Source organism: Rousettus aegyptiacus, unplaced genomic scaffold (assembly GCF_014176215.1).
Source record: "Rousettus aegyptiacus isolate mRouAeg1 unplaced genomic scaffold, mRouAeg1.p scaffold_m13_p_11, whole genome shotgun sequence".
Lineage (NCBI taxonomy): Eukaryota > Metazoa > Chordata > Mammalia > Chiroptera > Pteropodidae > Rousettus > Rousettus aegyptiacus.
In genome coordinates, this window is record NW_023416286.1 from 70,937,961 (window position 1) to 70,961,048 (window position 23,088).

General features: G+C 32.0%; 1 protein-coding gene across 18 annotated transcripts in view; it reads left to right on the plus strand.

The window, feature by feature from the left end:
- The window catches only part of RBM26 (RNA binding motif protein 26), a 78,967-nt gene that overhangs the window by 39,427 nt on the left and 16,452 nt on the right, over positions 1-23,088 (plus strand). For 13 of the 18 annotated variants that reach the window (XR_004953394.1, XR_004953396.1, XR_004953395.1 and 10 more), the window contains exons 10-20: positions 1,159-1,270; positions 2,358-2,517; positions 4,768-4,932; positions 5,625-5,756; positions 6,962-7,033; positions 13,985-14,110; positions 14,455-14,529; positions 15,782-15,949; positions 17,046-17,150; positions 20,130-20,330; positions 21,772-21,858. Coding sequence is in view for 9 of the 18 variants with exons in the window: in XM_036228884.1 (XP_036084777.1) it covers positions 1,159-1,270; positions 2,358-2,517; positions 4,768-4,932; positions 5,625-5,756; positions 6,962-7,033; positions 13,985-14,110; positions 14,455-14,529; positions 15,782-15,949; positions 17,046-17,150; positions 20,130-20,330; positions 21,772-21,858 (1,403 nt within the window). In the remaining 9 variants the exon portion in view is untranslated. The remainder of the gene's footprint in view (positions 1-1,158; positions 1,271-2,357; positions 2,518-4,767; positions 4,933-5,624; positions 5,757-6,961; positions 7,034-13,984; positions 14,111-14,454; positions 14,530-15,781; positions 15,950-17,045; positions 17,151-20,129; positions 20,331-21,771; positions 21,859-23,088) is intronic. The other 5 variants (XR_004953400.1, XR_004953401.1, XR_004953402.1 and 2 more) reach the window with 2 other exon arrangements.

A 23,088-nucleotide genomic window follows, 5' to 3' on the forward strand; every position in this document is an offset into this window, starting at 1 on the left:
TGAGCTTGTTTAAAGGTCGATGGGAAGTGTCAGTTTTAGAAGCAACAGGGTTCTGGAGCACTGATTTTGGTAGCGCTCTATATAGGATAGGTTGATGGCAGGAGAATCTGGAAGTAGAAGCTCAGGACGGTAGACTAGGTAAAAAGTAATGCATATTTATACCTACATTATCTCAGCAGGAAATGAGAGGAAATATAGCTAAGATAAATTGAAGGGATGTGGGCAAGTCAGAAATCAAATGACTGGGAAAATGGTAGTTTCATTACTACAGATGTTTAAGATTTGAAAAGTACTTTAAATAGGAAGATAATTCGTTTATAGTTTTAGGATACCTGTAGAAAGCAGAAGATGGCCAGAGAAAACCAAGAGGTTAGGAATTTAGGACTGTTCCTCAGAGCAGAGTTTACATGTGATGGAGAGATCGAGTGATGTGATCTCCTGCATAGTAGAGGTCATAGTTGTAGCCGTGAGAAAGATTGTGCTGAAACCGATCTTAAGTTCTTTTGGTTAGTTATGTGTTTAGAAATGCTAAAAAATAGATTTCTACAACTACTTTATTCATCTTTAAAAAGAATTTTAAAGTTATATTTTTCTATGTGGACTAAGGTTTGCCTATTTTAATTGTCGGTGTCATTTGGGAGTAACAGGTTAAATGTACTGTATCAACTAAGTAAATGTAAAATGTTGACAGTAGCAGATATTTTAGCTCTGTGGCACTACATTTCAGTCTTGACTATTTACCTTTTCAAAATCAGGTATGCTGTAATTATGTTAATATGTCGATATTTAAATAAGCAGCTCACTTCAATTACAGCTCGAGTTATCAATTCTTTAAGGTCATATTTGTGGCAGGGATGATGGCAAAGGGGGAATAGTGACATGGATTTTACCTCCTGCCTTCCCAGAGAAGTGGCCCACGGAGTCAATGTAATTTGACATGTGAGAATTACTGAGATTCTTCTTTAGTTAGGTTGAAATGAATTTGGAATAAGTTAAAATCCCTTAGATTACTATATTTGAATGTATGTTTATATATTTTTTTCTGAAATATATATTTGGAGAAAAAGTCAGAACTTTGTTTCAGTATGAATTTAAGGAAATAGCTATGATAAAAACAAAATATTAATCTATGTTTTCTTATATTTTCTTTTCAAACAGAAAAACCTCCCAATAAAAGCAGTATGAGGATAGTAGTGGATTCAGAGTCAAGGAAAAGAACCATTGGTTCTGGGGAGCCTGGAGTTACTACAAAGAAGACTTGGTTTGATAAGTAAGCTGGCAGGGAAAATTGAGGAATATTATTATGCTGTAATTTTTGATGGGTAGTTGGAGTATTATTACGACTATACTGTTTTTCAAAATATAATTTATATGATTTTGTTCTGTAGACAGTCCTCCACTAAAGTGTAAGTTTTCTAAAATTTTATTAGTTGTCTGGAACTTGGAAGGCATTTTCAGGTGTGGTTGAGGACACAGTTTTTCCTCTTTCCACCTCCCCCCACCTATCAAAAATTATTCCTTATGTTATAGATGCCATTGAATACTACCTATGTAATGGATAGTCATGAGCTCCTTAGTAGAGAAGAAAATTTGTGTCAGGTCTGGGAGGAGGCTTTAGCGTGTGGGTAATTCCTGCTAAGAGCTGGAAAGGGATCTTTTTCAGGGTGGGAGAGGCTGGATAGGCACTGAACTTGTCAAAGAAAGGCTTCAGAGAAAGTAGTAAGGAATCAGAATATTGGAGTGTGTATGATAATTCATTTATAAATTTGTATGCTTGGGGAGAGACTAAGATAACACTTTTAGAGCTTTAACATTTAAAAATAGATGATTTCTAGTTGTCTCTGCCTTTAATTCTGTGCTTTAGGGTAAGCAGTGTAATCTCTGGGCCATAGTTTTGTCCTTTTAAGTGTCAAATGTATGACATATAGTCCTGACATTTTTTTTAAGTTGGGAAGTAGTCGAGACATTCATTCTTACCTTTGAAATAACATTTTAAGATAAGATGTATTTCAGTAAGCTGGCTTTTGCAGAATTGGAACAAAGGTTATAGATGCAAATTGACTGAAAAGATGCTAGGACCTCTCCTGCTAAGAGTTTTATGTAGAAGTGGATTGAAAATGGCAAGTAACAAGCGATATGGAAGGACCCTTCTCACTTGGTTTCCATAAAAGATGTGAACACAGCTAATTTGGAGACTTCATTGTTTTGGAAGAAAATTTAAATTTCCATTATTAACCAGTAGTTTAAATGTTGAAAAAAAAAAAAGGAACTTAAATTATAAGATTTTATTTCTTCGTACTTGATAGTGGTTAAGATTTATAAATGAATGTATTAATTTAACTTGAATTTTGTTACAGACCAAATTTTAATAGAACAAACAGCCCAGGTTTCCAGAAAAAAGTTCAGTTTGGAAATGAAAATACCAAACTTGAACTTAGAAAAGTTCCTCCGGAATTAAATAATATCAGCAAACTCAATGAGCATTTTAGTCGATTCGGAACCTTGGTTAACTTACAGGTAAGAACTATGAAATGATTCTGTTGTCTTTGCTTAATTATTTAGGGAGAGAACTTCATGTAATGAGAAAAATGCTTTTATGAAAAAATATGGAAAATTTGGTAATATTCTAAATTTAGACAATTGGATGTGAAATGAAACTTTATATTTTAGAAAAAAAAATGTGATTTTGAATAACTTTCGGACTTTGAAAAGGCAGGAGTTTTGATTGATCATATTATACACCTTTTACCTAATAGAGGTTATAAAATTATAGCAAAGTTAAATAATCATACTGGTAAAATCTAATCTTACGGTAGTTTTTATTTATTTAGTTTCTCAAAGTCATTACAACAGAATGCTCTAGTCAGATTATTTTAGCTTTCTCTATGTTGGGATGCATTTAACAGATACTTTTGGGGCCCAAATACCATGTAATCCATAATTAGCTTAAACATTTACTTTTTCCTTTACCGTTTTTGAACTTCTTTCAAGATAAATGTCAGTGTAACTTGTGTTTGACTACACGTAAAATTAGACTATTGGCTTGGGTGCATGAAACTGGTGAGGTTATTTAGTATCAAGTTTATATTATATATGTTGAAATAATGTTGGGCTTCTTTTTTTCTTTCAGTTTGTATAGTATCCTTTTCAATTAAAATTATTTCCCATCATCATCTGATAAAAATAAATTTTAGAGAGTATAGGTTAAGTTGATAATTGGGAAATTTTTGTTTTCTTGGCACTTAAAAAATAATATTATAAAAGTAATAGATGAAAAAAATACATACTTATTTGGAGTGGGACAATAAAGATTTATATAGAATTTAAAGAAAATGTTTTCCCTTCCACTCTTTGTCTCTCACATTTCTCTCCCCAAATTTTCACATAATTACAATGTTAATAATAATTTACTACATCTTAGAATTTTGTTTTGTTTTTCTGTATCTACTTATCAACAAATATACAAACTTAAAAATACATATATATTTTAAAATACACAGACCCAGAGTACACATATTATCCTGTAGTTATTTACCTAACCTCAGCTGACTCTGAATATCTTTCTATGGCAATTCATTTTGATTATCACATTTAGATCTAGACAAAAGAGTTCTCAGAAAATTTTTTCCTCACACAAAAATCAACTACACTGGTAATATTAAATTTAAAAAAATTTTCAAAGCTAAGGGGTGAAACATAATATCTCACTGTTCAATTTGTGTTTTCTTAATTGTGAGATTGCTATTTTTTCATCTTTTTACCAGTCCTTTTGCTATATCTGCATACTACTCGCATTATTATTTATAAACTACATGTTTTTTAAAAAAAGTTTTAAAAAACCCTTTAGCTTTATTTTAATTAAACATTGATGCGTTGCTGTTTCAAATCCCAGTAATGTATAATTATCAAAATGCAACCTAAAATCATCTTTATAGTATTTATTGAATGCTTACTATTTACTCCCTGTTCTACATAAATTATTGTCTGACTCTAACACTACAGTGTGGTGTTATCTACTTAATGGAAGAAGATACAGAGGCACTGAAAGGTTAAATAACTTGCACATACTCTTGTGAGAGTAGCAGTCAAGGTTTGAGTCAGGTAGTTCAATTCAGAGCTTATGTTCTTAATTTTTATTTTGTATTGCTTCACACCACCAGTAGTGTATATACCACACTTTGGTAAAAACTGCTATTATTAAAAGAGCAAGAACTTTGAGGTGAAAATCTTGTATTTACTACTTATTAATATGGGTCTACAGAATCACATACTCTTTGAATCTGTTTCCTTGTTTAAAGTATGATTGTATTTTTTTCTTAAATTTCCTCACACTTTTGGAAATATTTTTTGTGAGAATTACATATTTGGAAAATTTTCCTGTGGATTTTTTTTGTAATTTTTTCGTTAGAGAGCACTCCTTTTAAAAGTATTTTCATGGTCTTCTCCTGACTCTGGATCTTGGCCAAGTCACCCATTGACATAAGAGATTATTTTTCAGTCAGTATTAATATTGGGGGTAAAAACCAAACATTTTGAATGCTTGTTTATGCAATGAGCATTCTCTGTTAAAAGTCATATAGAGGAGGCTCATTATTCTCTGAACAGTCCTCAGTTACCAGTTCTTCTATCCTGAAAGTAGGCTAAGGTAATAATATAGACTAAAGGGAGTGTAAAGAGGGACCAGTATTTTATTTGTTAAGGAATTTTACTGTATAGAGCAACAGATTCATTTGGAAATTTATTTACTGTTTTTATTTTAAATCTTAGGTTGCCTATAACGGTGATCCTGAAGGTGCCCTTATCCAATTTGCAACATATGAAGAAGCAAAGAAAGCAATATCAAGTACAGAAGCAGTGCTAAACAATCGTTTTATTAAGGTTTATTGGCACAGAGAAGGAAGTACTCAGCAGTTACAAACTACTTCTCCAAAGGTAAGTGTGCAATTAAATGCTTTTCTTAGAAAGCTCTTAGCATAGTGTTTAAGAGCAGAGGCATTGCCGTCAGGTAGACTTGAGTTCAGATCCTGACTCAACCACTGTTAGATGTGTAGACTTGAGGAGTTTACTTTACCTTTCTAATTTCTTTCATTTTATCCTGAAGTTGATCCCCAGTTTAGACAATTATAAGATATGTGGAAAGCATATAGAGCAGTCCCTGGTGGATAGGAGACACTCAGTACACTGTAGCTGTACATAGTCCAGAAACTCAGATTATGGGTTCATCTTAGAAATCCTTCCTTCCCTTCCTCCCTCTTTCTCTTTCGATCAGTGAATCACCGTGTAATGTTAGATTCATTGCTAGTAGAGGTGTCTTACAACAGTTTGTTTCTTGATTTAACTTTCTCCTGTTTGTTCAAAAAACAATAATGAGGGGTAGATTTTAATTTTTTCCTCTACTTTATAAATAAGTTATTATATGCAAGGAAAACTGTGTGCACGTGTGTATGAGCGAGAGGGAGGGAAAGGGAGAGAGAAGGAATCTGGAAAGTGGCTAGGTTTTGATTATAAGATGTACTTTTAAGACTTTCCCTGCATGGGCAATTTAGTAATAAGTAACAAGTAACTTTTCATTCTCATGAACTAATAAGCTTGTTTAACTTTTTTTTTTTTTTTTTTGTTCCAAGGTAATGCAGCCTTTAGTCCAGCAGCCCATTTTACCTGTTGTGAAGCAGTCAGTCAAAGAGCGGTTAGGTCCAGTACCTTCAAGTACTGTCGAACCAGCAGAAGCTCAGAGTGCCAGTTCAGACCTTCCTCAGGTAAGTGAAAAGTCTTATTATTGTGCTTGTCACATAATAGGTTCTCAGTAAATTAATTGCCCTTGGTGATTTGAATTATAGTATATATTTTATACAGAAATAGGATAGTCTATACATATTTGAACTTCACTTGTTAATTTTTTGTTGCTATTATGTTTTCACATTCTACTTTTTCTGTAGTATTTGAATCTTAAATTCTTCTTTCTAGTTAATACTTATTTATAAGAACAAGTTCTCTTCCACTTTGTGGAGGAGGTATTTTTCAGCAAAACTGCCTGAAAAGTGAAGTTCAGTACACTAAATCTTATTTTTCCCATCATCTTTCACTTAACTAGAATTCTCTTCAGAGATAATTATGCAGTAGCATGAACTGAAAGCTTTTGGGATGGGAAGGCTTAAACCTCAGATTTTAGCGTACTGTTTCAAGTTACTTATGCAGCTTTCTCAGAACCTTGCATCACTTTATTCCTGACTCTTGGATTTTCTTCTCCATATGTCATTCCCTTCCCACTCCCTTCCATACTTGAGTGGCAGTTTCTTATTTCTACACCCTCAGTCTCTGAAGGTTAGCTTTCCTTTGTCTCCAGGTACTTCAGCATTTGCTATGTAAAATAGAGTTAGGATATACTATTCCCCTTAACTAATCGATGCCACCTTATTAAAGTAGTCTTCCTAGGTAATTCCTGCAAAGTAATATATCGAGAGTCTATAAAAATATGCAGAATGTAAATTGGTAAATTATTTTTTAAAAATCCCCAATCCTGTTATTCCAAATAATCACTAAGAATAGTGTATTTGGCTGTAAAAACAAACATACTTTAGGAAAGAATGACTTTATTTTTAAACTCATGAAGCAGGCACATATTTTACTCAAATCTAATATTTAAAATGTTCAGACTTTGTATTTGTCAATAAGGGACTCTTAGGTATTTATAAGTCTGTATCAGTGGAGGGGACTTTAACAATCACCTGGTTCAATCCTCTTATTTTACATCATAGTTTTTCATGGTTGAGTAATGGTGTGTACTATTTCTTTTTGCACAAACATTTTCTGTCTCTGTCCTTGTAAAAGGCCCAGGTTTTTGTGATTAACGTCAGTATACTTATGTAGTCGATATATGTTAGTAGAATCAGAATGTTCAAAGTCCCAACAGACTTATATATGTTTGGGGAAACACTGAATATGTCCATTTTAATTTTTTTAGAATGTAACTAAGTTATCTGTGAAGGACAGGTTGGGTTTTGTATCAAAGCCATCTGTTTCAGCAACTGAAAAGGTAAGAATAGCATGATGTGTTTGTCTTGGCTTCATGAATGTTTTCAGGTGGCATCTCAATTTTTTAATTTTTTTCATAGTTCCAAACTTTTGCTTCTTAATAGTATCTGTATCTCTTACCTCCTATCTTTTTGCTTTCCGTTTGCTGAAAAAGAAAAATATTTGCCTACCTTTTTTTACTTTTCTGCATCAGCATTTTAATATTTGCCGCTTACTATATTTTCCATGCGCTTCATTCTTTTTGTTTTTTTCTTTTGATTTATTATATTTATAGATACTGTACAATCTAATTTGAAAACTTTGGCAGCCTAGTAGAAAGGGCCATGAATTAGAAATTTTACCTGAGTTCGAACTCTGGCTCTTCACTTACTAACTGCATGACATTTGGCAGTACTGTTACTCTTTCTGAACCTTTCCTCATTGGTAAAATGGTGGTGGTAATATTTGTCTTGCTCACAGAGTTTTGTGAGGATTAAACAAAATTATTTAAAAGTATTTTGTAAACTGGAAAAGATGATGTAAATGTAAGTTTCTTATTTATCGCTAACAGCTATTATGTATAGCCTGACAATACATTTAGTCATTTATTTTTTTTTAATTATGGGGGCAAATGCTGATTTTAGACCATTTATGGACCTACCTTATAGTTCCGTGTAGATGTTTTTTTCTTCTGTTTAAGTATGAGTGAATACCCTTATCTTTAGTCTTATTTGAGGTACGTGGAATCACTGAATTTTAGAATTAGATAATGTTTTCCATTTCTGTACCCTCACCTTAAAGGAAGGTAAGGCTGAAATCATTTTTTGGTTCATCTATACACGATGAGTTACTGAGCTAGGACTGGAATCTGTCTCTTCTTTTAGTCCATAGCTCTTGGTATTTTGAAATATTCATAGGAAATTGACTTTATAGGTAGTAAGTAAATATCCCAGGAGATAGCTGACCTGCCCTCTTCACTGGTTTTTCAGTATATTATTATTTTTTTATTCACTGTGTTAAACTTTGGCAATTCTAAAAATTTGAATATGAACCCCATTCTGTATATCACATTTTTCCCTCAGGCACCTCAACATTACTTTAGGTATAACATGCCTAAGATTATTTATTATTTCCCATGTAAATTAATTTCTCCTAGCTCTCACCTTTGGAAGTGCAGTCTAAAAGCCTTTAGAGTCATTTTCTTGTGTCGCGGTTCACATCTCTTTGTCTACCATCTTCAGGCTTCTGGCCTCTGGATGTAGTGTCATAGCTGGCATCCCTCTCCTCTAGTTTACACTGCCACTATACTACTCTCGAACTTATTTTAATGTCAGTTCCTTGTAGAAACTTTCATTTCCTCAACTAAGTGACTTAGCTTGGTTCATAGCTCATCATTATCTTAATTTTTTTCATTCTGTTACTTCCGCTTTTGTCCTTCCTTTTCTTCCCTAAGAAATCTTTTTTTCTGCTCATTGTCCTTTACTATTTCCTGCCTCTTTTTTTCTTTCTTTTTTTTTTTTTTTTTTTTTGGCGGTGACTTTCCAGGAGTGTATTTTCCTCTTCCTAACTAAATTCTAGTCATTATTTTAAAGATTGAAAATCTCTCTAACCTCTTCTGTGAAACCTTCACATTTTTCTGTGGTACTCTCCTTTTCTCTAAATTTGTGTTGCTTAGTTTATGCTACTAAGTTTAGCATATGTAAATATTTACTTTGGTTAGGTTTATCCTTGATTATATGTAAGAAATAAAAACAATATGAGGTCTGTTATTCTTAGTGTAGTATTGAGCAGTTCTGCAGAGGTCTAAAAACCTGATTATGTTTAGAGATCTATTTATGCCAAATTTGGACTCTGAAATTGAAGTGTACTAACTATACCTTTTATAAAATTTTTCGAGTATGTTTTGCTACTGTTTTTATTATTTTTTAGCGGGTTTTCTATAGCTTTAGGATAAAAGAGATACAGACTTGGAATTGATAGTATAAGTATACTAATATGGTCATCATGAACTGAATTTGTGAAAAATCACTAATGGCAATAAGTTACTTATTTTAAAAAACTTACTTGGTAAATACTGTAAATTATCTTTTAAGGAAAATAGTTACAAGTATGTAACTTTCAGTCATCCTCAGTGAACCTGTTTAAAGAATAGCATTTTATTTTGGCTTATTCTTCGTGATATCTCTTCCCCCCTAATCCATATTGATTTTTGCTGTGGAGCCCTTAGAGGTCAGTGATTCCGAGAAGTCTCAGGAAGAATAAAAGAATGTTCTCTATCATCAAATATTATTCAAAAAAAATTTTTAATTGAAAGCAGGGGTGATTTCAAAACTAGCACAAATACACAAATATAGAATTTTATCCCCTTTCTATAAATAACACTGAGTAAACCCTTTCACGATTCTTCTTTATGCTAAGATTACATTTTTATGAGAGGGCTAAGAGGGAAGAAACTTAAAACCTAATTGATACTGTTAAGTATTAAGATATTACAATAGCTATTAAATTGGAATTGTTTGAGTAGAGTGATTGATTGGTCAAATGATGTTTGAATGCCTCTGCTTACTACAGGGAGATCTGTGAAGAATAAAGGTGGCATCTGCATATACTATCCTGGTTAGTTTTTGTGGAAGACATTTAGACTGCCCAAATTATCTCCTTAAATCCCTTCTGAATTGTGGGAAGCCAACAGAATACTTAATGTTTTTATATCACTTTTCGGTATATCAAGCATATGTTACAGGATGTTATTGTTTCTTAGCAGTATTTTTTTTGCAATCGAAAAATATATCTTGGTTCTTTGCATGATGTTAACATCTATACCATGGAACTTTTAAAAGGAAAATTATGTGGCATAATTGAAGGAACGTTGCATGTCATATACTTAGGCTGTTAGTTTAGCAGCTGACACTCTGTATGATCCTGAACAAGTCTTACCCTCTCATTTGCCTTAACTGTAAAATGCAGTCATTTAAATAACCCTTTGATTTTTAAGTTTTTATTTGCTGTGTAATTTTGCTACTTTAAATATAAAGATTAGGGAAATTTATGATAATTTTTTATAATTGTTATCGACTTTGATTTTCTGTCAGGATTATTACCTGGATTACTCAGTCAAGATTATTATAAGGATTATTTTTCTTACAGAGAAATATGATTTATATAAAATTATTTGCTATGCTATATCTTCTGTAAACAAGCTTTTGTGGAAAAAATTGATTACTGACTCTACACCTTTTTTTCTTTGACATTAAAATATTTCTTTGCAAGATCTTGAATCCCTTTATCTCTTAAACTACTGAGTATTAGTGAAGGAAATAAAACTGTTAGTCCCTGAAAATATTTTATAAATTTAACTTTAGTCATGTTGTTCTCCCTAGAATTCTCAATTTGTTGGGTTTTGCTATACAAAATATATCTGTGTGGTGCCTAAAAGGCTATCCTGAATGAACATTCAGATTTATTGAAAAGGTGATTATTTACTCAATATAAAAATTGACCATACAATTACTATATTAATAACTCCTCAGAAACTGTCTTATTACATTTAAGCAAGGCACTTCTGCTTTAGAAACCTGTTACAGCTGACCGTGAGGGTGACTGTGAAGCATCCTAAGTGTTTCTTTTGTATTTGATTCCAATTGGACATTGGTTACTTAAAAACGATATTTGGATGATTTTAATTGAAATAGCCTTCTTTGCTAGCAAGTAATTACAAAATACTTTGTTTCCTTCCAGTCTTATCCATGAGAAAAATCTACTTTTCTGTCTTTATAAGTACCAATAATAATTATGGTTGACAATATTATATATAGGAAATAAGATAAGGAGATGGTAATGGATTATAACCTCTATCTTGTTAGGAAATTGGCTTTTTGTCTTGGAAAGTAAGAAGTATTAATGATGTACATTTTAACAGCAGAGCACGTGATAATTTTTACCTCACATTATGAATTCATCATACCTTTGATACCAAACATGATAAGTATATTACAAGATAGGAAAATGATAAGCCAGTATCTCATGAACATAGTCACAAAAATCCTAAACAAAATATTAGCAAAAGTTCAGTAATATGAAAAAGATAATACATCTTGACCAAGTAGGATTTATCCTAGAAATTCAGGGTTGATTTAACATTTGGAAATCAGTTTCACTCATCACATTAACAGAATAAAGTAGGGGCAGAGGATGGAAGGGAAGAACCTCATATGATTATCACAGTAGAAAAACATTATATAATATCGTCATGTTAAACTTTCTGAAAACGAGAATAGAAAGAAACTTGCTTAATTTGACAAAGTATATGCAAAATAAAAAACCCTGTAGCTAACGTATTTAATAGTGGAATAATGAATTTTTTTCACCTGAGATCAGGAATGAGAATCTCCACTCATCACTTTTGTTAAGCAGTGTAGTAAATTAAGGCAAGAAAATGAAATAAATGACATAAAGATTAGAAAGGAAGAAACAGAACTATATTTACTCAGACGATGTGATTGTGTATGCAGAAAATCCAAAAGAATTCACAAACAATTGGAATTAATAAGTGAATGAAATAATGTCGGAAATAAGGTCAATATGTAAAAATACAGCACATAGAGAAACCTGTTTGGGAAGTGAAGAAGGTGTGGTAGTTTGTAAAGTCCGCTGCCTTGGCTGTGTTCTTTGGAATGGTAGTATCTTTCCTATTGGGTTTATCACCTCCCTTTGCTGGTTACATTTTTAACAGATTTTCTTCTCGTTTATCAAAACTATATCCTCATCTTTTGGAAATATATTTTTTGCTATCCAAACTTTACTGTCTAAACTCTGGAATCAAATAGATTCAAATATTAATATTTGTAATCATATAGTTCATTGTGTTAAGACATCCTGTTTTCACACTTCCTGCCTCTTAAATTGGGTTACATCATGTAGTCATCAGTGTTTATACTTATAATTGGCAGCCCTTTTTTTTATAATTGGGGTATATAATCTGATAATAAGTTTCATAGTGCTATTTTAAGCTCAATGAAATATGTTGGCTGATATTCTATTTTTAGTGGAGGAATTTTCTGTATAAAACAAGGAAATGTGATATTTCTAGGAATAAAAGAGTCTTCTCTTGTCAGATAACTTTTATTCGCTTTGAAAAAGCACTTAGTCTGATACATGATGTTAATATCTTTGGGATGCAGAGTGTTTTGTACTTGCCGAAATTGTAGAGAAATGCTCAAATGAACAAATTATATGGATTTCTTTACTTCTGGCTTTCTCACAGCTTTTATGATAAAATACTATGATAAAATACTATCATAAAAACTTTTATGATAAAATATTTTATGGTAAAATTTTGAAACTAGAAAATAGGGTTGTGATATTTATTGTTTTCAACTGATCTGAGTACAGACGTCTGGTCACAATTTTTCTATGTGTTATAATAGAACTCTCATAAAAAAAAAGTTTATGAAACACCCCATTAAATTTTGTTTTCAGCAGATTATCCTATATTTCTCCATTTAAAGCTATCGTCTTATCCTTATACAATCTTACAAATACAGTATTCTAGGGTTTTATTTCATTTAGAAGCTAGCCATTCTTGAATACTAAGAATAGTGAGTGATGAGTTGTTTAATAAACTTTGTGATGTTCCCTAATCTAATTTAATGATAAATGATTAAAAAGTAGTGTACAGATTGCAACTTCTCTGGTACACTCAGATATTTATATTTTTTAGTAGCTAGAAAGTAGGGCTCTTTTCTCATTGATACCCTTCTATTTATGTAGTTTTAAAACATCTTTTTATGTCCTCAACTTCATTAAAACTGGAAGCTATGTTTCTTCCTCTGGAAAGTTACATTGTTGACATATATGGTTTCATGTTTAGTTTTTATAGCATTCAGAACTCTTCCTGAAGGTATCCCTAGACTCCATCTAAGAACCAGTAACCTATGATCCCATGCAACCTATAGTTACTTGCTTTTGAAGGATAAAAAAAGGCAGCCTGTACACTTGTTTTCTTGACTTGTGTGTAGAAAAGATTGTCTACTCAGATCTGTCATCATTTCAGTTTAATTTAGTGCAGAGTGTTTATTGAATATTTATAAAGTACCCTGGCACTGAAGATACAGCAATGAACCCAGAAAAAAAATAATCCTCTTGGGTTTGTTAAGGACATTAAACATAATCAAGTTGAACTTTCTCATTTTGTAGATAAACTGAGGCCCAGAAAGGTACTTGAAATTGCCCAGGGTTTCACAGTTAATAACAAGATTTAGGTACTGGAAGTGCAAAGAAGTAAAAGAAACATAGCTTTTATTTCAAGTAGACAGGGAAATAGACAAATTAACATATTAGGTCATTTTTATTAAATATTTTAATAGCTGTAGAACTAGAATTTCATAGAAGGACCTGGGTAGAAGAAATAAATGATTAGGGCTTTGTAGAGATCTTAACTGGTTGTGCTGAACCTCAGCTGGACTTCAGGGAATAAGGTCATTTGAAGCAGATGGAGCAATGGCTAACAAAAGAAAGGAGAAAGAAAGCAAAAAGTTTATTTCTGAACTGTAAGTTGCAAACATGAGGGACAAACAGTTGCAAATTGAGAAACAGGGTCCAGTTTCTTTTTGTGCCATGTCTTATGAACGGGTTTTGCTTTAGTCACTAGGAATACTAACAAATGTATTTGGCAACTAATATTTTCTCAGTGATATAGTAATGACAGTGTTTTTTCTTGATTTAAAGTTTTTGTATGTTAGATTGTATTTGTTTCTATAGGTATATGGTGTTAATTTAAAAAATTGTAGTTTATTCCTCATTCATATTCTTCTTTAAAAATCACTAAATGTGATTTAGTTATTATTCATATAACATTAAGTTCAATGTGCTAAGTTTTGATGAAACTGCTTTAATGCTGAGTTTTATAAGAAAACAGGACTTAGGAAATCATGAATGCTTGATACATTTTTATGAAATTGATTTGTATTGGTAGGTGTTATCTACATCTACTGGCCTAACAAAAACAGTGTATAATCCAGCTGCTTTGAAGGCTGCACAAAAAACTTTACTTGTTTCCACCCCTGCAGTTGATAATAATGAAGCACAGAAAAAAAAACAGGTAAGTACAGCTGTTATTGTACAGAATTTTCATAGAGGAAAGCTTTTTGCATGTATGTGTTTTTTCAGTGCTTAGAATAGAATGGTACTAAAAGGAGTATGTTGGCTGCCACTGACCTTTTATTTTCCATAAGGTAGCAGTAAATGTTTTTTTCTAGGAATGAAAGGTTCTCCTGATCTTTGAAATTTGCATACATATTTAAGTTTTTACATAGGAAAACCTGGCATTTAATTTTTGTTGCCAGGCTTCTGCAGTTAACAACCATTTCTGTCTTCTTTTATAATTTTGTCTATTGGAAATATAAAAAGTAAATATTCTAATAATATTTTGATCCCTTTTTCTAGGAGGCATTAAAACTTCAGCAGGATGTAAGGAAAAGGAAACAAGAAATTTTAGAAAAGCACATTGAAACACAGAAGGTAAAATATTAAAGCCAGATTTAACAAAATGTATTTATAAATGTTACAATTTTGAATTTAATCTTATACTATATAGGTAGTCCTAGGAAACATATTTACTGCAATTGATAATGGTAAAACTGAAATATTATCAGTGGTAAAGTTTATATCATTGGAGAGTGTATTGGGGATATGAAGAGCATATATTAAATGTTAGAAATTGAAGTAGTTTAAATGGAACTGTGGTTATCAAACTTGAAATGAAAACGAGGAGTTGAGATAGGTACTCTTCTTTAATATGCTTGGAATCCTCTAGTCCTTATTGTCCAATAACAGCCACATCTAACTATTGAGTGTTTAAAATGTATCCATTCCAAGTCGAGATGTGCCATAAGTGTAACATACTAGACTTCAAAGATAGAATGAAGAAAAAAGTAAAACAGTTCAATAATTTCTGTTGAAATGTAGCATTTTGAATATTTGGGTTAAATAGAATATACATTATTAAATTAATTTTACTTTATCTTTTTTATCTTTTTAAAGTGATTATTAGAAAATTAAAACTCATGTGGCTTGTATTTCTTTTGTACAGTGTTGCTCCAGTTTATGACATTGAATTAGGTTCTTGATCATATATGGATTTATTATGTTTAAAAATGTTTGATAAAGAGAAATTACAGTGCTTTATACCAAAAACTGAAACCATCTTGACTTAAGAGAACCTATAATATTCTGTGGTTTCTTCTAGCCCATATTATCTTGTTTATCTCCTTGTTTCCTATCAATGTTGGGGGTATCATTCTTAGGCTAGTCAGTTACTGTTCACAGTGACAAAGAAAGTAATTAAATATTTCATTTTCCTAATACCTCATTATATGAAGGAAAAACAACTTTTTTTCTGATTTATTCTGGGTTACAGACTCCATTTGGACTGGGATTACTTAGAGGCAGTAATATCCACAAATGGATTAGAAAATAAAATGATTAATATTTTTTCAAACTGAAAACTTTTCAGGGATTGAATTGAATTTCTTATGTTCTAAGAGACCCAAATAGTAATACTGTAGTTCTTTACAAAATAAACCAAGATTACGGCTCTAATTGAGACAGCTAGCATCACCAATCTGCTATTCTGCAGTCTTAGTGGTTGTAAGCCTTGTTATAAATATATAAACTAAAAGCAGTATTTATTTTTATATTTTATTTGCTGTGTTTTTATTAGTAATAGTAGGAATAAGTATCTCACATTTTTCTCTTTTTAAAAATCTGGCAGATGTTAATTTCAAAACTGGAGAAAAACAAAGCAATGAAGTCTGAAGATAAAGCAGAAATAATGAAAACTTTAGAGGTTTTGACAAAAAATATTACCAAGTTGAAAGATGAGGTCAAAGCTGCTTCTCCTGGACGCTGTCTTCCAAAAAGTATAAAAACCAAGACTCAGGTATTTTAATTTGTATTATTATTCATATTACTTTAAAAACATTAAAACACTACATTGTTTAAGATTCATTTTCCTTTTAGGTTATAACATTTTCTAAAATTCTGACCATTGTATGCTATCATTCTCTTCTTCTTCCATTAATAAGTAAATAAATATAAACTTGCAAACTACTAATCTTTTGAATCCTGTGAATTACAGTTGGAAAGTCAGTAATTAGAATTAGTTATGGACAATCATGATAAGGTACTTTGAAGATAATGCAGGTACTTGCATGCTTGACTGAGGAGTTTGAGATTTATTTTAACTTTATTAAGGAGTTGATGGTATAAAGTGTTAATGAACAGAGATATAACATTCTGACAATACAAAATGAATTTATTAAAAAGGGAGAAAATTCAGGTAGATTAATCCATTAGACACAAATAAGTGAGCAAGTTAATTTCAGATGGTGATAAGCGATTAAGAAAAAAAACCAGTATACAATAATTATACTTGGTGTGTGTATATGTATAAAATCATGAGTTCATAATGTATTTCTGATCTAATCACCACAGAGTTCTTACTTTTGTCTTATTCCATATTTTATCTCCCCGTTCCCATAATGACAACTTGGTTCCCACTAACATCAGTCAATACAGTACTCATTTGCTCAGTCCTGTAATACATTTCAAATGGTCCCAGAATTGTTACAACAGTACCACTTCCAACAACTAACTAAATATAAAGTTTAGAATTTATTTGCTTTCTTTATAACTTCACAATGTATTCCACTAAGAGTATAGAGTGAGAACTGTGGTCTAGGATTACTTTCCCCTCCTCCCCCTTTTGTGTGGTTATATTATTTGATAAAGTTAGGTGTATCCATAGAAATCTCACTCTGGCATAGAGAAATCAGTGGACATAGGAACAAATTAGGAAGTCGTTGCAGTAATGTAGACCAGAGGTGATTGATAGCTTGAACTAGGTTGTTAGGTAGGACTGGAGATAGAGAAGAAATGTACAGATTAAATGGAAATGTATAAAACTTCTTTGTAAAAAATTTTGTGTAAATACAGAATATTAATTATTGTCATCTAAGGTAATTACTATTTTCTAGATGCAGAAAGAATTGCTTGACACAGAGCTGGATTTATATAAGAAGATGCAAGCTGGAGAAGAAGTCACTGAGCTTAGAAGAAAGTATACAGAATTACAGCTGGAAGTATGTTTCATTACAACTATGCAGTGTGCTAAAGAGGAGCAGATGTAGTTGTGGTGGTTAATTTGAAAATATTCCCTTCATTCTCTGGCATGTATATTGAGAGTCGCTATAAGGAAGAGGTTAGCAAATCTTTCAAAGCTAATAGAGAATATCTGTTATTTAATGAGGGATGGCAGCAGTTCTACCTATTCACCTGAGTCCTTCCACTTATAGTGAATTTTGTTCCTTTTCTATTTTTGATTTGTTCTTTCCCCTTGACCAAAACCTATTATAAGCTTTTCAGGTATTCTTATGGACTAGCCTGTGCATAAATAAGCATATCGTATTGAGTTCTATAAGAACCAGACTTCTAAGTGATAGAACTGTATTGAAGAACATGTTTCCTTAAGTTTTGCCTATAGATGGTGCTGTGGATGTTTATGAAAGAAAAAATAAGCTTCCTTAAAAGTTCCAGAAAAATCAAGTGAAATTGATTCTTATACATGAGAATTTTTAACATTTAACAAAAAGATGTTTAAAAATCAGAATAACGTTTTTAAATACAGAGAAACATTGTCATTAATGTAGTTGGTACTTGTCATTTGATGTCATAATTTTTGTATTTTAGATTATTACTTTATGCTTAACCTTAGAATAATACTTTTTTTCCAGATTTGTTAACAACTTGTTCATCTTTTTTCTGACATGGTGCAAATTTATATTAAGAACTAGCATCCAGGTATCAAAGACTTAACATTTAATAGCCACTAATGCTTGTCTTAGGACTCTTTTTTACCTAACAGTCACAGGAAGCATTCTCTGGAAGCTTGGTACGGTTCATTTGTGTTCTGCCCAAGTAACAGGTTTTGAAAAAAGATTTATGTTAATATAGAAATTCTATTTTCCCCATTCTGGAGATTTTATGCCCATGTTGGTGATATTTTAAAAACAATTATCAAAAAATTTTTGGCCTATAATTTTAGTAAACAAATAATAGTATTACCAGTATTGTTTACTAGTCTATGTTTTGATTATCTTGATATAGCTAAACTCTGAATAACATTCCTATTGTTTGTTTGTTTGTTTTATATATAATGCCTAAACTTTAGTTTGCAGTTAATGTATGCAGTAATGCAGTGTTCCTTAGAATGTGGTCATTCAACACACACATTCCATTTTTTTGTTAACAGATATTAGTGAAAAAAGCTATGAAGCCAAATAAATTTGGAAAAGATTATATTAAACATGAGTTTTGACTCTTAAACATGATTTTTTAGAGGCTTTTAATTTGTGAATCTCCAGAATTACATGTTAAATATTTAATACTACTTCAACTTATTTGACCATGGACTCCCTTTTCAGGGAGCATTTCGTTCCTCAGAGTAGACTTTTGTATATGCTGCTTTGTTATTAATCTTTGCCCTTTGAACTTTATTATTTGGATTTTGGATTATTTTATGTTAAATATCTTGAGATTGTATACTTGCAGAGATTTGGCAGTGGTGCTTCCTTGATATTTCCACTTGGAAGTTTCACATCCTCAGATTCAGCGTGTTCAAAATTGTGCTTATTTTGCCCCTAAATTCCATCTACACAGTTACCCAAACCAAAAATCCGAGAGCCTTCATCAATTCCTTCCTTTTCTTCAGTATTCATATCCAATTAATTACTAAGTTTTATACATGTTACTCCCAAATATATCTTAAATGCATTATTTTTCTATATCCATTGCCACCACTGTAGACCAAGCTTCTGTCTTCAGTTGCTGGGATTACTGTAGTAGTCTACTGCTTGGTATCCCAGCTTGTTCTCTTCTTCCTTCTACTCCGTTCTTAAAACTCTAACCAGAATAACATTTTAAATCCTGATTCAATTACATTACTCTACTTCTCCACCTTAAATGTTTTAATTGATTTTCATGGTTCTTGCGATAAAATTTAAAATCCTTAATGTGGTCCTTAAAGTTATTCATGATCTGGCTATGCCTGTCTCTCCAGCCTCATCTCTTCATCCCATGTGGTCCAGCTACACTGGATTTTATTCATTCTTTGAAGTACCATGTTCCTTTCAGCTTTTGGTTTCCTTGTTCCTGCTGCAACTACTTCCTTTACCTTTGTGTTGCTTGTTCTTTTTTCCTTCTTTGATTCATTGAACATATATTAAGTATCTGTAATCCGCCACCTACTATTATATGTGCTGGGGATTGAGTAGAGAATAAAACGGAGTAGGGAGAAATCCTCAAGGAACTAACATACTATTTTATTTATTGCAAATCTTAGTACTCTGTGCACATCTTTAATGTATCTGTTCAAATCTTTAGTTAAAGCATTTCCCCATTTTTTGAGTCACCTCTCATGGATAAAATCAAATAACTTAGTTGTTTGATGTCTCTTTACCCCTCTAAGATTTGAGTTTCATGAGAGTAAGGACTTACACATAGGAAGTACTCATCAAATATTTGTGGAAAGAAGGAATGGTATGCTATTCATACAGAGTGATGTGGTGGAATATAAGCTACTGTGAACATTAGTTGTATAATGATGTTACTGTAAGTGATCAGAATGATGAATTTGAGATAACTGTAACTAGTCAGTAGGGAAACAAACAGTTTGGAAATTATAAATAGGAAAATACATTTATTGTGTACGTAGCTATTTTGATTCCGTGTATTAAAGTGGCTTCTGGAGTAACAACACCATTTAGAAAACAAGAATCTCTGATTTTTTTGATAGAGTCTGATGTGTTGGAGAATAAGAACTTAGAAAAAAGCACACTTAATAATTTTGAATCAGTGCTTAAATTAATGATTTGTTTCTTAAATTTATTAACCGCCTACATTTGCTTTTACTTTAAAATATGAAACCCCAGCCTAAATTATGAGACCCTTATAGGGCATTATTTGGATATGATGTCAGAGTATATAAAAGTTTGACTCATCTGACAAAGTTTATATCACTTGGCTGTTTGTGATGTTTAACTTATGTGTCTAATTCCTTGTAGGCAGCAAAACGAGGGATTCTTTCATCTGGTCGGGGTAGAGGAATTCATTCAAGAGGTCGAGGTGCAGCTCATGGCCGAGGCAGGGGTCGAGGTCGAGGTCGAGGTGTACCTGGTCATGCCGTTGTGGATCACCGTCCCAGGGCATTGGAGATTTCTGCATTTACAGAGAGTGATAGAGAAGATCTTCTTCCTCATTTTGCGGTACTTTCTCACTGCCCAGTAAAACAAATACTGATAACCATTGTTGGGATAATGGATATATTAAAGGGGGAAATTATGAAAATGACATGACAAATTTAAACCCATTAATCTAACCAAAGAGTTTCTATGATGATCTTTTGTTATTTAAAAAGCAAGCTGTAGGGAGTTTTTGTTTGTTTTTTTATTATCTGGAAGAAATGTTATAATTCTTAAACTTAATAGGCCTTCAGGTATTGTGAAATGAATGTTTTAAACTGTTTTAGAGAAGGAAGTCCTATACTTTAGTTTCGTTTGATATTTACTTTTAAGGAAAAATTTAACACCCTGCAGGGGCCATTCAGAGGTTTTTTTTTTATTAAGATGGAATTTTATTTGTTAATAGTGTATTCTCGATCTAGTCAGTCTAGAAACAGCTACTGGTCTCAGTGGATAAAAATTATAATCTAAAATTTATAGAGCACTTATTTTATGGGAGGTATTATTCCGAGTGCCTTATATAACTCACTATATTATGAGTTGTTTAGATGACTATTTGAAGTAGGTACCTTTATTAAATCCGTTTTAGAGATGAGGAAAATGAAGTGTGAAGAGAGTAACTTATTTTAGTTTACACAGCTTGTAACTGACAGCAAGGATCCGACTGATTCTAGAGTCCATTCTCCTACTGTGCTCTACAGAAATTTTCTGTATGGAGTACGTGTATATTGAGTAAGTTCATGTTTATAATTTTATGTTTGGTAAGAAGAAAGGTATTAGTAATAACATACAAAGGACTAGAATTTTATATGATAAAGGTTGCTGTTCGTAGAAAAATCCTTCTACAAGGTAAAAAACAAAATCCAGCAAACCAAAACAAGCATAATTTAATATGTTTAGCTTGCAAATATCCTAAAAGAATATGTGGTTTAGAGGAATCTTTACTAAGAGTGAAAGCAGGGTCAGTTATTGTTAAACTTTGAATCGAAAGACCTGGACTCTCATTCTGGTAATTAACTTAATTACTTTGAGAAAAGTACTTAAGTTCTCTTATTCCCTCCCCTCACCCTTGCTGTCTTTACAGAAAGCTCATAAAATATTCTGAGGATTAAATATTCTGTTTTAAAAAGAATTTAGCATATTCTGGGATCAGAAATAAACGAGTATAGAAGACAGTAAGAAAGCTCAGTCTTTGACCATTGTTTATTTAAAGAATAGGTCAATTAATAATAAGTTTCCTTAGTTCTAGAAGGTGTAGAATAGTAGTATTTGGAAGGTAGGACCACCATTTATCTTAGAATATCAGGTACCAAAATGAATTATTCACCATTTTTTTCTGTTAATCACCATGAATTATTATGTATTCTGAGTTACATTTATTGGTATTTTAATATTTTAAAAACCATTAGATTTTGGATGTTTCAAAAATATTTATTTGGAGAAAATACTTGTTTTTAATTTAAAGCAATATGGTGAAATTGAAGATTGTCAGATTGATGACTCTTCACTTCATGCAGTAATTACTTTCAAGACAAGAGCAGAAGCTGAAGCAGTAAGTATTACAAATAATCTAATTTATTGAAGATCTATATTAAAATGTTATAAAAATATTGCTTTTAAATTTTAATATATGAATGAATTTTTTAACTTACTAAATAACTGTAGTTGACAGTAGGTAGAACATGTGAAGCAGAATTCATGGCCACAAATAATGTGCTAAAGCAGTTAGGCACAATTCTATATAAGACATATTATTAGAGTATGTGGAATATAAAATTGAAAACAACAACTCATAGACACAACAGTTTAGTGCTTACCAGTGGGAAAGTGGGAGGAGAGAGGTAGATGAGGGTAAAGAGGGTCAAATTTATGGTGACTAAAGGAGATTTATTTGTATTTAAGTATTGAGCATATAGTACAATATACATGTGAAGTATTATTGAATTGTATACTTGAGACCTATATAATTTTATTAACTAATGTCACCCAATAAATTTAATTTTAAAAAATATATATGTGTGTGTGTGTGTATATATATGTACACACACACACACACACACACACACACACACACACACACATAGTCAGCAAGTTGAATGTCAAGTTGTATTGTCTTGAGACACTAGGAATTCTCCTTGCTTTCTCTTTCACAAGAGATAGAGCCAATCTGCTTCCCATTATCCTTTTTTCCGTATGGCCCAGAGCAAGGTCTGTTTTGTCAGAATGAGTAGTGAGGGATAAGGTAGCAGCTGAGATATAATCCTTATGACTGCCCTTAACCATCCTTCATCTCTGCTGCTTCCTGGTGCCAGTTGGCCAAACCCTAAAGAAGTGTCTGTAGCTCAGCATACCCCTAACTAGCCCTCAACAACTTTTGCCTAAGACATGATACATAGCTCTAGCTTTCCGGGTCTTTTTAGTATAGTTGTCTTGAATTGTCTTGAATTGTCTTTCCAAAGAATGACCAGAAGTATATGCAACCTTGTTTTTCTTCTGGGTTTAAAAGATTTAAAAAAAAAAAAAAAAAAAGACTGAGTGTGAGTCTTTTGGGCCCTGTGTTGTTCTTTGTTCAGGATTGTAGAGAAATAGTTCTATCATTTTGTCCTTGGAAAAAATGCATTATATGTTCCAAACAGTTACTGCGAATGGAAGAGTTGGATCGTTTTCAGAAGTTTTAAGTTGAATGTGGTCTAAAGTTTTGAAAAACCTAAAAACGACTTAGCCTCTCTGTGGTAAATTCTCTTTGCCAGCACAGTGATACTTTGCTGGGGGCTTACAAGTT